Source organism: Ctenopharyngodon idella, chromosome 10 (genome assembly GCF_019924925.1).
Source record: "Ctenopharyngodon idella isolate HZGC_01 chromosome 10, HZGC01, whole genome shotgun sequence".
Classification (NCBI taxonomy): Eukaryota; Metazoa; Chordata; class Actinopteri; order Cypriniformes; family Xenocyprididae; genus Ctenopharyngodon; species Ctenopharyngodon idella.
Window position 1 is genome coordinate 42,812,136 of NC_067229.1, and position 15,309 is coordinate 42,827,444.

The 15,309-nt window shown below is 36.7% G+C and overlaps 1 protein-coding gene across 3 annotated transcripts in view; it reads left to right on the forward strand.

The window, feature by feature from the left end:
- Positions 1–15,309, forward strand: part of dscama (Down syndrome cell adhesion molecule a) — an 86,495-nt gene that overhangs the window by 51,204 nt on the left and 19,982 nt on the right. For 2 of the 3 annotated variants that reach the window (XM_051910302.1, XM_051910303.1), the window contains exons 8-12: positions 1,735–2,010; positions 2,114–2,392; positions 2,479–2,598; positions 3,316–3,495; positions 13,868–14,082. In XM_051910302.1, the coding sequence (XP_051766262.1) occupies positions 1,735–2,010; positions 2,114–2,392; positions 2,479–2,598; positions 3,316–3,495; positions 13,868–14,082 (1,070 nt within the window). Of the gene's footprint in view, positions 1–1,734; positions 2,011–2,113; positions 2,393–2,478; positions 2,599–3,315; positions 3,496–13,867; positions 14,083–15,309 lie in introns of those variants that run through there. The other variant, XM_051910304.1, reaches the window with a different exon arrangement.

Below are 15,309 nucleotides of genomic sequence, written 5' to 3' on the forward strand. Positions count from 1 at the left end.
CTCTCTTCACATCCTGATAGCAATCAATATTAGTAGTGGCCTAAACATTAAATGCCATTTTTACAAGATGTAAAGTAAGTCTCTGATGTCCCCAGAGTGTGTATGTGAAATTTTAGCTCAAAATACCCCACAGATCATTTTTTATAGCATGTTAAATTTGTCACTTTTTGAGGGTGAGCAAAAACAGGTTTGTGTCCCTTTAAATGCAAATGAGCTGCTGCTCCTAAGCAGAGGGCGAGGTTTCAAGAGCTCATGTTAGCACATAGTGTTAGCAGTGCTGATTACCTCACGAAGACTCACTGAAAATGTCAGAAACTGTTCAGCCTTTTATGTTCAAACCGAAGTCGGACAATGATGGAGAGACTAAGAAGTGACAACATGTAGAATGCATCAGGACGTTTCTGAATGGTTAGTTGCTTAATTTATGTAGCTGATGTGGGATATCTTAAAGTCATTGATTAGCATATTCTGCCATGATAATCTATAAATTGCTCATGTGGGAACTGTTGTAAGATGACTACAGAGCCAGAGAATATATGCTGCATGAAGATAGAACAGGTATAGTTTAGTTTAATTACAGTTATAACCTCTGTTGGCATCTTGCTTTTATGATATGCTATTGCATTTGTGTTACGTACTGTATTGCAATAACATGGCCTCACCCGTTTGTTGTGTTCTCGGGGGCAGGGTTTATGTAAATTTTAGGGTTAGTGATGTCACCAACGGGAAGAAGCTTGTTGTAGTCCCTACCAGCCGTTTGCTATAGTCCTTAAACAGAGAATTCTTTAAAAGAAAATATCTCCCTTTGCTTTGAACTTTGAGCATTGTAACTTTGCAGATGTTGTTTGTGCTCTAACAGCAACATTACACACTAACTAAAGTTAAAAAAGTGAAATCATAATGAACCACACCTATAAAACATGTACATATATCATCTGTGCAAGTCTCAGAACCCAAAAATGTCCGTCCAATCATTGCATTCGGTCCGCAAACATCACACGTCATCAGCGCGTTCCGTAGTTGTAGACAGACAGTCACCGAGTGCCACAAACAAACAGCAGCCACCTTTTGCAGTTACACATTTTACTCCTGAACCAAAACAACAAGCTTGTGCTGCATTCACGGCATGTCATAACCGCAATTACTTACTACCCGGAGCTGTTCACATCCCCAGATTTATGTGTTTCTATGTCAACACTATCAACGCCGAAATGAATCTGCAGCAGTCAGTTGGTACAAGTCAGTGCTCTGTAAGTTATTTACATTCATTATTATTGTAATGTTATGTGCTTTGAGACAAGGTTCAAAGCTAGCTTGCTATTGCTAGCCTCTCTGAAATTGCCTACCCTACCTTTAAGTGTGTTAAGAAACATCATGAAAGTGATACTCTCTTTAAGCACACTTAAGTGGCATTTTATTTAATTAATTTTATATTATCAGCCAGTATAGTTTTTAAAAATATACTTCTAAGATTTGAAGTACACTACAAGTGCACATTCAATACAATTAAGCACACTTTTTCACAAGGGATGCAATGTGTGAGAAACAATCTCATTTAGGAGAATCAAACTAACCTTCCTAATCGTTTTCTTTGTGTTATCTGTTTTTTTTTTTCTTTGATCTTAGAAAGGCCCTCATCCATAAACCATAAGTCTACATTTTCTGCAAATTGGACTTCCATCACAATGTCAATATTCTTTTAAAGAGAAGTGTTTCGTTTTTGTACCCTTAAAGGTTCTGCTGACATACGACCAATGAAAAACCTCACAGCAATAGCTGGGCGGGACATGTACATTCACTGCCATGTGATTGGTTACCCGTATTACTCCATCAAATGGTACAAGAACTCCAACCTTCTCCCTTTTAATGACCGTCAAAGGGCGTTCGAGAACAACGGCACGCTGAAGCTGCTGAACGTGCAGAAAGAACTGGACGAAGGAGAGTACAGCTGCCATGTGCTCGTTCAGCCCCAGCTGTTCAAGAACCAGAGTGTCCACATCACTGTGAAAGGTAGTGATACTTGACATCTGAAGTAAAACGAGTTCAATAATGTCATTAAAAAGTCCTGTTCGTACAGTAGCAATATTTAACAATGTTCTCTGGTTGTCGTCAGTGCCTCCCTTTATCCAGCCTTTCGAATTCCCACGATATTCCATCGGCCATCGCGTCTTCGTCCCCTGCGTTGTGCGCTCGGGTGACCTTCCCATCTCTATCACCTGGGAGAAGGATGGAAAGCCCATTAACGCCAGCCTAGGCGTGACCATCGACAACATCGACTTCACCAGCTCCTTGCGTATCTCCAACCTCCAGCGGGTGCACAATGGCACCTACACCTGCATTGCCCAAAACGATGCCGCTGTCGTCAAATACCAGAGTCAGCTCATTGTTAGAGGTAAGACTAAATGTTAAGCATTGGATTACAACACAGAAACTTTCACAAAGACATAACTTTAATGTGAATTTGTGGATTTTTTGTAGTTCCACCAAGGTTCAAAGTGCAGCCTCAAGACCAGGATGGAATCTACGGTAAATCTGTGACCTTGAACTGCTCTGCGGATGGAGAGCCACGGCCGACTATCGAGTGGAAATACTCTAAAGGTACTTGGCTTCACTCACAACTATAACTTTGCATGCAAAAATAATTTTCTTAATTGGTATTTTGTCTTGAAAAATATATAATTGTTCTTTAAAAGCAGATACATTTAATTGAGAAACAAATTTGTCTAAGATAGAACATAACACCTTGTTTTCTGAGAATATTCCTTGAATTAAGTTTGTTGTTCTTAGAACAGTGGCAAAATAGCTTTTTGTTTTAAGAATAAATTTCATGATAGAGAGATGGATGGATGGATGGATGGATGGACAGACAGCTGGATAGATAGATAGATAGATAGATAGATAGATAGATAGATAGATAGATAGATGGACGGACAGATAGATAGATAGATAGATAGATAGATAGATAGATAGATAGATAGATGGACGGATGGACGGATAGATAGATAGATAGATAGATAGATAGATAGATAGATAGATAGATAGATAAATAAAATAAAAAATAAAATTCTATAAAATGATTATAATAATAATATAAAAGTATTTCTAGATATATTCTTTGCAATTTACATTTTTCATGGATATTTAGATTTTTTTTCTGAAAATCAAGACAAAATTATAGCTTTTTCTTTTTTTAAGAATAAACTGTAAATTTATTTTATTTCATTTTATTTTTTTACATTTTAAAAACAATTTGCCAGCGGTGAAAAAGAAGTATGAAAGCTCTTTAGTTAGAGGACGTCTTCCTCTCTTCGCCAGGTGCTGGGGTGCCCCAGTTTCAACCCATCGCTCTAAACTCCGGCTTCAGGGTCCAGCTGCTCGGGAATGGCTCACTACTGATTAAGCACGTTCTTGAGGAGGACGCAGGTTATTACCTGTGCAAGGTCAGCAATGACGTGGGAGCCGATGTCAGCAAGTCCATGTACCTCAACGTGAAAAGTAAGAAACAATATTGTACTGAGATGATTGTTTTGACGGTTCGCTTTGCAGTTCTGCTAAAATTACTATATTGAGGTGAATATTTAGGTGTTTGTTAAGAGGAACTAGAGCCACTTGTGTCCATTGTATTGACAATCCCCCTGGAGAAAGCTTGGGTTGAATGTGGTAAAAGTTCAGAGTGTCCATTATGGGGCGTGAACCAACAACCTTCTGGTTTCCACTTGCAAAACCAATCAAATGTGTGTTTGGGTCACAGTTTTTTTATTTTATTTTTTTATCAATCAGCCTTTTTGTATCACAAGGGCTTGGGATTATTCTTTGTATCATTATTGTCGACTAAACCAGAGCTGTCTGTGTCAGGTGAGAGTGTTTCTGCAGTGAAAGTCTCTTTGTCTGCCTTTGACACATGTGGGTGTTTATCCACGAGTAGCCAAAAACCTTTTTCCCCCTCATTACACTGTGTACTCCAGTAGGAGCTGACATGTGGAAAGGCTTGTGCTTTCAGTGTGCTTAATGTGTGTGTGCATGTCTCACTTTTTCTGTTTCCACCCACTCTCTGTTACACTCTGTTACCGCACACATACAGTACACACACAGGGAGAGAGAGAGAGCGAGCTCAATAAATATTGCTTCAGATTATATTCCAAAAATCCTTGACGATGGTTATGAGTAAAACAGGATATTTTGAGCATATATATATTTATATTTAAAAAATAATTTTAATATCAATACTAATACTAATATTTTGGTAAGATATTTTTTTGTTTTTTAAATAATTCTCTTATGCTCACCAAGGCTGCATTTATAAAAACAAAACTGGCAAAACTGAATTTTCAGCATCATTACTTCAGTGTCACATGATCCTGCAGAAATCATTCTAATATGTTTAAAACAATTGTGCTGCTTAATATTTTTTGTGGAAACCATGATACGTTTTTTAAGGATTTTTGATTAATAGAGAGTTCAGAAAAAAAAGCATTTATTTTTTTTTATTTTGTAACATTATATTATTATTATTATATTACTATGCAAAAAAATAAAAAAATAAAAAAATCTTACTGATTCCTTACCTTTCTTAGAACCGTTTGGACCTACGTTGGAAAAGCGGCCAACGTTTACTTATAAACATTCAAAGGCTACATGCTGTTTAAATGTATTACTTACTAATAATTATTATCATCATAAATAATAAACTTATTTAAATTAATTAATATATTTATTATTTATAAATAATTAAATAAAATAGTAAAATAGTTCCAACATGGAACTGAAATTGGTACAGAAAACCTTGAAATTTTACTGTTATTGGTATTGATTACTGGAATTTTGGTACAGTGACAACCCTAATTGCACGTTTGTGTAATATTCTGAGTTTGCATTTCACTGTTTTTATTCATTTTGAGGAATACTGAATCTGTTTTTGTGCAAGTGACATGAGAAAGTGTACGCTCACATTTAGTCTAGAACTACAACAACCAAAGCGCTCACAATGCCTCTGCACTTACTCCCGATTTCTCTCAACATGGGGACAGGAGAGGAGTCATTCAATAAATGGGAAAACAAAAGGAGCTTTCGCACCGAATAGTTCTAGGAACTCAGTTATAAGAACTAGCCACTTGGATAGGAACTCTGAAGCGTCTGACAGCGGCGTCTTTATCCGCGGCATTTACAAACAGTGGATGGAGGATGCCGTGATCGGAACTGTGTTTGTTGTGTGTCGTGGGTTTCGTGATAACAGAGATGGAATGTGAACGCATAATTTACACGACTGAAAGAGCAAAAAGTGGGGCTAAGAGACGAAATCTCCTATGACAACTTTCAGTATTGCATATCATCGTGGCGGAGAAAAGAACACAACCCTGCAGACAACAGGTAAATACCGTTATCGCTGTTTTCCATGTGCGTTAATTAAATATGTTTACACAGCTTTTTAAAAATGGTGGGTGCCGGTGTTTGACATGTGTTTGACCAATCAACGTACACTTACGTCACTGATCTTTCCTATAGTGCTGGTTTAGACCCTACCCTGTAGTAGCAGTTAATTTAGTTCCCCCAAAAGGAGTTCCTAGAACTAAAATCAGAACTGTGAAAAGGTTCCTCCGGTGCAAAAGCCCCTATAGTAACTTGTGTTACTTAATTGAAAAAGTAACTCAGATGTTTTGTTGTACATTTAAAAGCAATGCGTTACGTTAGTTACTTGAAAAAAGTCATCTGATTACGTATCTCACGTTACTTGTAATGCGTTACCCCCAACACTAAATATAATAAGATTTATTATAATAAGACCTGGAACATATATTCATAGAAAGTAAATTGGGTCATGTTGACTTCATCAAAGATGTTTATTTGAAATGTAGTAATATCTTTAAATACCTGTGTGACTCAAATAAATGCTGAAATCCTTTTGATTTAACAGTGTTTTTCTACAGCGTGTGACACAGCAGCTAAATGAACTGTTTTAATGTCGGGTTATCCGACTATTCCCTGTCTGCCTATGCAAAGGCGGCTGCGTTCTCATTTGATCAGAGTGTGATGTTAGAGAGACTTATTTTCACACCCTGCTCTTATCAGCACGCAGCAGGAGCTTCCCTGCAGAGCCGCTCTCTCTGCCCAATACAACCTCTTCTTCATCCTCTTTCCCTTCTCCCTCCCTCCCTTCCTCCCTCTGTCTCTATTCTCTCTGCTGCTCTCCTTCTCATGTCGTGTAACAACACACACACACTCTGTTCTCAGAGAGATCGATCAGGCTGACAGGTGAAATACTGTCGTACACGCTTGTCGTGGTGTTTGTGCTGAAAGCTCTGCTCCCGGAGGCACAGGTCTGTTGTTGTGGCTCACTGGTGTAACTGGAGTCTCCCTGAGAGGTTTGTTTCAGAGTCCGCTGTGATCTTTCCACTTTACCGCAAACAAGCTTCTCATTAAGATCAACCGTGATCAGAGTTCAGTTCATGTCCCCATGGCCACAGAACAGAAGGAGAGAACTGTACCCTTCTGGAACAAAACAGAAAAAATACTCAAATCCATTACTCAATACTCAAACCTGATTTTAAACTCTACCTACTACAAAAAACAATATCAGGTTTGAGTTTGTTTTTCAGAATTAAGAGATTAACTTCTTTATGAGAAATAGTAGGTTATGAAAGGTTTTATTGCTAATGTAGCTAACTGTATTTGGAATGGAATATGAGTGTACTGCTTATGGTTTGGTATATACAGTGTATATTTACTAAAAATAAAGATATAATAATGAGAAATAGTCACAATTATGAGAAATAAATTCTTTTTATTACCTTTTTATTTTTTAACAGCAGAAACAGGGTGGAAAAAGGCTTCCAAAGGAAGATCTGGTTAAGGATAGAATATTCTGTGCATTACATTACTTTTGTATACCTCAGATTTTGGCCACAAATGTAATAAGTCATAGTCTAGGCATACTATGCACAGTATATCATGGTTTTTAAACATTTCCACAAATGCTAGCATGACGAAACTTACTAGTTGCCATATCAACACTACTTATATAGAGAAAAAATTGCACCAAAATTTAAAAATCTTTTAAAGATATCACTGAACCTTTAACCATAGCAAAAGTAAATTTCTTACTTAAGTTAATAATTAATCTCAGTTTTTAGTGTTTATTTAATATGAGACAAATCTGCTATTATTTTAATCTCTGTAGTTATTTAAAGGTGTGGTAAGCGATTTCTGAGAAACATTGTTGATATTTGAAATCAACCCAAACAAACACATCCCTCCCTTCATTGCTCCGCCCCTAAAATGCACAAACATGCACTGCAAGAGTGGATGTCTCTTTATCATAGCTGAAGTGAAGCAAAATAATTCTTCATGAAAATAAAGCAAAGATGATGAATGAACGACAAGGAAGAACAAAAAATGAACATATACACAACAAGCAAGAGTTTGTTGTTAGTCGGCAGCAGCACACCAGCTCCAGACAAACAATGACATTTAAAAGTGTCATGTTACTATAGCTAACATTACAAAGCAGCATATCTTGATTCTGTGAAACATAGTAAAAACCAATGTTGCTCACATATGGAGCAGAAAAAAACGCAACCTCAATGTTTTCAGGCCTTCCCGCTTAGGTCTCTCCAGTGCTGGAAAGCTTTTATTAAAGGGTTAGTTCACCCAAAAATGAAATTTCTGTCATTAATTACTCACCCTCATGTCGTTCTAAATCCGACCTTTGTTCATCTTCTGAACAAAATTAAGATATTTTTTTATGAAATCCGTGATATTTTCTGATCCCCCATAGAAAGCAACATAATTATCACATTCAAGGCCCAGAAAGGTAGTAAATACATCGTTAAAACAGTCGATGTGACTGCAGTGGTTCAACCTTAATGTTATGAAGCGACGAGAATACCTTTTGTGTGCAAAACAAAAATAACAAATTTATTCAACAATTTCTTCTCTTCCTTGTTATTCTCCTACGCTGTTTACATTGTAGACACAGTGCAGTGCTTCCAGGTTCTACATCAGAATGCCGACTCATTATAGGCCGCCGCCTGCATCAGCATCACAAGCTTATGTCGTGGTGCTCATGTGAACAGCAATGGCCAATACTGAGTCGGCATTCTGACGTAGAACCTGGAAGCGCTGCACTGTCTGTCTCAGCACTTGCCTGATCATAACTCTTCTTTTTCCAGTGATATTCCTCTGACCTCTATTCTTTTATAATGTCTCTCAGTCCTCTCTCTTTCTACAGTTATTCTTCAAATCTCCCTCTTGCTCACTTTCTCTCCTCCCCCATCATAAGCGGACACGCCCCTTACTGCTGTTTGGCCACAAGTGTGTTGTGGTGCTCGGTCTGATCCACTTTCAACAGCGTTTCTCAGAAATTGCTTACTACACCTTTAATGCTTAGCTTACAATGTGCCCCGCTATTAGAACTATGCTATTCTATGATGTTCAAATATCTTGTATAAATTCTATTTAGAAACCATGAGAAACAGGTAAATAAAGACAGGCTGTGCCCTGCACTCCTTTACTATATACTGCAGAAATAGTAAGAGTAGTATGGTACAATAGTATGCTATTTAGAATGTAGAGGCACTGATGCTTGATTGTGCAGTGCAATTTTCAGGAAATCCTGCTGATAAAAGAACAGCTATGATGATCCCAACTCTCTATATAAAGAGACATAATGGAGTGTCATGTCAATGGGTGCTTAACTATAATCCCTCCCCTCCTTCGCTCTGATTGGCTGCACGCGTTTTCCAGTTTCAGCATCATGATGCGGCTCATTCTCCACGCAAAGCCCAATGGTGCAGTAAAGGAGGAGATCAGGCTGCGGTGAACACGGCCACTTAACCAGTCAGCTCACTGTTTACCCCAGTGCATCGTGGGGCAGGGGATGCTGTACACATGTATGTAATCTGCCCGCCAGCCCAGTGAGGCGGACGGTCTTGGCCTACATCCCCCACACACAGCCCTGAGCGCTGATGCGATAGGGGATGATGGGTGCCCTCAGAAAGCCTGCGGGGAGCCAGGAGCCGCTATGAGACTGAGACAGGAGAGACATTACACTGGAGGAAGCCTCCGTCTCGAGCTCCAGTCATTCCGGTTTCATTTGTTGCATTATGTGGCCAAGAAACTAAACAAATATTAAAAGTTATATTTTTGGATAGCCTACTGCTGGTTTTCACAATTTATAATTATAAGATTTATTATATTTAAGATATATTTTTTATGAGTAATTGTTATAGTTTTTTTTTTTTTTTTAATAATTTTACATTATAAATATTAAATATATAAAATACATTTATAGTGTATAGGTATAATGCAGCGAACACTGCATATAGCTAAACTAAACTAAAAATTAGCAATATATATATATTGCATAATTTATTAACCTCATTATTTGTTCATGTTAGTTTACAGAGCATTAACTAATGTTAACAGATTTTGAAATTTACATAAACTAAAATTAGTAAATACTGTAAGTATTATTTATTGTTAGTTTGTTAACTAATATTATAAATATTGAATATGCATATATATATATAAAATATAAAATTATAAATGATATAAAAATTAGATTTTTTGCACAACAATAGTTTGAAATATTGATTTATTTTATTTAATATTTGCATGTTGCAATTTACATAAATTATTTTGTCTATTATCATTGTTTTACTGTTTAAGTTGTGCTGAGAAGCTGTTAAATAGACATTTTCACTGTGACAACTTGCCCCTTATAGTGTGACAACATGCCCCTCTATTGGAGCATTGAAGGTTAATGTGTTAAATGAACAATATCTTTTTGTAAACTTTAAAGTATAGCTTTAAATATTCGCTTGCCCTGTATAAGGGAAACTGGATCATTTCCCTGAGTCTGCAGCAAACATGCGGCAAACGTGTCTCCAATTCACAGATTTATGTGTGGATTGATAGTTTGAGGTCAAATGTCACAGAGCTGTGCAAAGCAAATTGTCAATTCTGACCCCTTGTGACCTAATTAGACTGATTAGTTTGACAACCCCTCAAACCTTATACACATCAAGACATTAAACAAACACAGTCGTTCTTTTCCTCTCGTGCTATTTATTTTCTCATTCCGAAAAGGAATGAAAAAGGACAGGATTACCAGCGTCATCCTCCCAGAGAAAGATATTCAGCTCGGATCCATGATACAAACATGCAAGGCTAGTAACTGCTCTCCTCTGAAAATCAATTCTGGATGTTTGTTCTATTCTTGTCCTCCATTGACAGCACCCTCTTACAGCTGGGGGAGAGCAGGCAGGCCAGAGCTGGTTGGCATGGTAACATGTCCAGGTGAAAGGGAGATGCAGGGAGGGGGGCTCTCATGGGAGGGGGTGAGGAAAGCAGCCAGGATTCCCTGCGGGCTGGATATAAACCAGAGACCACAGACTCCTACTGCATCTCAGTCAACTAGACCTGTCAAGGACACACATCTGCAAAATGAGCTCTGTTTTTAGATAGATAGATCGGTCAATATATTTATATACGTAATTTATTTATATACGTAAAAATCTTTCAGAAGATGTGTAATAGCACCCCCTAGCATATAACTGTAAAAAAACGGAAAGCTGGAAAATTCCAAAAGCATTTTCTCACAAATGGTGGGGAAAGAGTTAAGTTGTTATAAAAAATGCACAAATATACTATTTTAAATTTTTATATGAAATGCATATTTTCCAAAACATGTTTTACTCTAAAACTGTGTGAAAATCAAAGCCATAAACCTAAACAAGTTTTGTTCCAAATTTGAGGTTGATATCTCAAAAAATGAGCTTTCAGTAAAATTTTGTTTGGGCGCAGTACCAAAGGTTTCCACTAGATGAAATTCATTTCCCATTCAATGTGGACATTTTTGACTGTGATGAGTACAAGTGTGATTTTTTTTTTTTTTTTTTTTTTTTTCAGGACCATTTAACCTTTTCGAATAATTTTTTTGAGTTCACATAGCAAGTGGCAAAATTGTTCCATTCCGATGAAGTAAAAAATTCTAAAAAACCAAAACATAAAATTTAATTTCAAAATGTTGTGCAATCAGTTATAATACATTCAGTTCCTCTTAAGGAAGGAAAAAAAAAAAATTGTTAGAAAGATTGATGCTGCAGCTGTCATGCAGTGGTTCTCATTAATGCCAGTACCATCAATAGTGTGTTTCACCTGTAAAATTTCAGGCATGTTGAGCTTCTATTAAATTATGCCAAACATAGACTGCAGATTATTTAATTCTTGTTAAAAGTCCCTGAATTTGATTTAATTGTGTCCTTTTTACTCTCGTAGGATAAAGTAGAATCCGGTTATGAATGACATGTGCATTGAACATAAACGCATTTTGACGGGTTATTACACAGGTTAACACATTAATGTTGGCAGATACACTGTTTTAATATACTCTGACACAGTTTGCTTTGACTAAAGTGAACAGAAGTTGTGAAGTGTTTGTTAAATTCGTGTTCAGGGATTCATTTTTCCTCTCAGGTAAATAATGCTGAATCTATGTTATCATCTCATTCTTTCTCTCGGGATGGGTGAATATCACTTTCTCTGCCCCTGATATTCCAGGGAATAAAGCAGCTACCTTGAGAAACTGTGTGTAAATGCATGTATTCGTGACACATGCAAAAATACAATAATGCACACGCTCAAGCACACAAAGCAGCCTAACGCGGATCATTTTCGTCCATTTACGAGCCCTAAATGAATGAGTAAAATGAGCCTGAATCAATCAGAGAGGATTCAGAAGAGACGTAAATCACTCCTACAGCCAAGAGACCAAGTTCCTGCCCAGCAACACACCGTTCTTCTGTCTGGATCTCGGGAGGGGAATTAGCACCTTCCCTTTCAGTCCAACTGCTGCTTATAATTCTGCTGGATATTAAAGAAATACATCAACACAGCAATTATGCAGTCGTGATGAAGACAGCTCGCAGCCTGAGGGAAGATACAGCTGCCCCTCCAACACAGAGCCTACTTCCCTCTTTAGTGTTTTATTCTGGATAATCGCATAACTACAGAGCGCTCGGCCGGGATAAGAAATAGGATGCCAGTTTAGGCTGCCTGCGTCTTTTAGCGGAGGACTGTACAGCTTCATTTGTACCCTCTGATCAACTGTAGCCGTATTAAGAGACTTCACACGTGTGCTCTCAGTGTTTACAAATGAAAACGCTAGGATTGCTAACAGGGTGGACATAAAGGCCTAAAGTTAGCCGTTGCTCAGTGACAGTTAGCTTAAAGTGTGTCAATATGAAGTTAATTTGGATATCTTTTGAAATGTTGATATTAATCATACTCATATTTGTAAGTCATGTTAGAAAATGATATTTTTTAGCCTGGTCCAGCTAATGCGTATGCAACAAACTAATAAACAAACAGGTGATGCCACTAAAAAAGGGTCAAATTTCACAATTGTTTATATATATATATATATATATATATATATATATATATATATATATATATTTTTTTTTTTTTTTTTTTTTTTTTTTTTTTTTTTTTTACAATTTTTGTTTTTTATTAAAATTAAGTGAACATAGGGATGAATTTTAAGTTATTTGGGTTTGAGCTGATGTTTTTTTATGTGATTTTGTTATATATATATATATATATATAGCTTTAACAAATTTTGAGTATTTTTAGTACATAAACATACATAAACCAATTTTTCATCTAATATATATATATTACATAATATATGTATGTGTAAGGTGTATAATTATTATGCATATATAAATACACACATGCATGTATATATTTAATAAAAAAATTATATATTTATATATAAAATGTTATTAAGTTAATATAAATTATATAAATATATATACAGTATATACATGTAAATATTTCTTAAATATATACATATATGTGTGCGTATTTAAATATAAAAAATATGCACAGTACATACACATTATTTAAACGCAAACTTTTATTTTAGATATAAAATATAATTAAATTAAATTGTATATATATAATTTATACACAGTACACACATATATTGTGTAAACACAAACTTTTATTTTGGATGTGATTAATCATTTGACAGCCCTAATATATATATATATATATATTATAATGTAATGTTGTTTTCCCTCTAATAATGACTTCACTTCCTGGATAATAATGTCATTAAAAGAACTCAATTTGAGGATATTTTTTTATAAACTACTTTTTTTTTTTTCCTTCTTCTATGCAGCATGTTAATAATGTTACTTTTCATAGTGTGATAAAAGACTGAAAAACAAGCAATTTTGATCAGATTTAAATATTTACAATTTTTCATTTTAATATTTAAAAAATGTATAAGAAAAATAAAAAATAATTAATACATTTAAAAATGTTAAAATATGAAATGTTTTAAAATCGGGAATGGAAACCAAAAAAACCTAAGTAAAATCTTTTTTTTTTTTTTTTTTTTTGCTGCTGAGCTGAGAATTGCTAGAGTGAATAAGAGATGACATGTAAACGGTCGGGACTTTCAACCTGACACACTCAATCACATCACACGCTGTACCGGCGCTCCCACGTACCCGCCTGGTGCTCCGCTCCCCCAATGAATGCCTGTGAGGAACCGGGACATGAGTGTGAGTGTGTGTGTGTGTGTGTGTGTGTGTGTGTGTGTGTGTGTGTGCGAGAGAGGAATAATAACTGTACCTCTGCATAAAGCATCACATTCAATCTTGTATTTGCCATAGAGCTGTAAAACATTTACCTTGTCTGGAGTTGTAAAGTGTTCTGATCCTTGCTGTTGCAAAACGTTACATGGCACTTGCACGAATGTAAGTTAAAAGTCATTGATGTCATAAGAAAAACTCACTCATTTTAATTCGCAGTGATGGCATTTGTCCTCATGATGCTTTTTCTTTTCTCTCTCTCTCAGTTCCGGCCATGATAACATCGTATCCCAACAACTCGCTGGCAACGAAAGGAGAGAAGATAGAGATGAGCTGTAAGGCCCATGGCGAGAAGCCCATCATGGTTAGATGGGAGAAGGAGGTGGAAAAGGAGAAGCAGTCACATATGATCAATCCAGACATGTGGCGGCACACGGTAACAGTCAAGAACGTCGGCGACGAGGTCGTCTCCACCCTGCAGGTCAGATTCTTCATTTGTGCATTGTCATTTTTCATGCCTGGCCTCTAATACTCTGATGCACATATTTCAAAATTTCAAAAAATATCATACTGATGATCCTTGGTTTAATTCTGAATGCTAGTTTAATTGATTAATTGTTTCTTTTTAAGGGGGACCTATAATGCCCCTTTCACAAGATATAATATAAGTCTCTGTCCCCAGAATGTGTCTGTGAAGTTTCAGCTCAAAATACCCCACAGATCATTTATTATAGCTTGTCAAATTTGCTCCTATTTGGGTGTGAGCAAAAACACACCGTGTTTGTGTGTCACTTTAAATGCAAATGAGCTGCTGCTCCCGGCCCCCTTTCCAGAAGAGGGCGAAGCTTTAACAGCTCGCACTTCGGTTGCTCAACAACAACAAAGCTGGAGAATCTCACGCAGCCAAAATGACAATTTTCAGTAACGGTGTTCAGCCTTACATTGTTCAATCCGGAGTCGGACACTGATGGAGAGACTCAGGAAGAAGTTACAACTTTTAGAATGCAACTGGACATTTCTAGTGGATAAATTTATGTAGTTGCTGTGGAGTTGATTCAACTCATCGACTAGCTTGTGTCATCATGGTAATCTTTTGTGCAAATCTAGCTTTGAGTTGACCCTCGTTTGTGAAGCAGTCCGGCGTAAAATGACAACACTCTACTACAACAACTCTTCCTCTTCTCTAAAGGCAGGTGCACACTGTGTGATTTTGGCCACGATTTGGTCATCTGAGACAAATTTTGAGAATCCTAAAAAATTCCTATAATCCTAGGCGAAAATCTGTAGTCTTTGATCGCTAGTTAGACAAGTTCACTGACAGCAGATTAATGACCGTTGCGATCAAATTTTACCTCCATCGAAATTCTGGCAGTGTCAGAAGATGTGCCGCACAGTCCTGCAGTGTGACTTCTCCTACAACAAACATCAAATTGTCTTTGTTTTTCAAGATAAGCCGTGATCAAAATTAATGCTAGAGATTTCTTTGTTAGCCACCGTTTCAGTCCCGGGTGTAATGCAGCTCACTGTCACCGAATGTGTGTGGGTTGATGATGTAAAACTCCGGACAAGTTTTCAAGCGCACGTCCGTTTTTAACGTGTCTTGACTGTCGTCAGTCTGACATATAGGACAGCTGAGATCCCACAGTGTGACATGAGGATCATGTTCGTATAGTCTGACAAGCAACAATCGTAAAGGACTATTATAAAT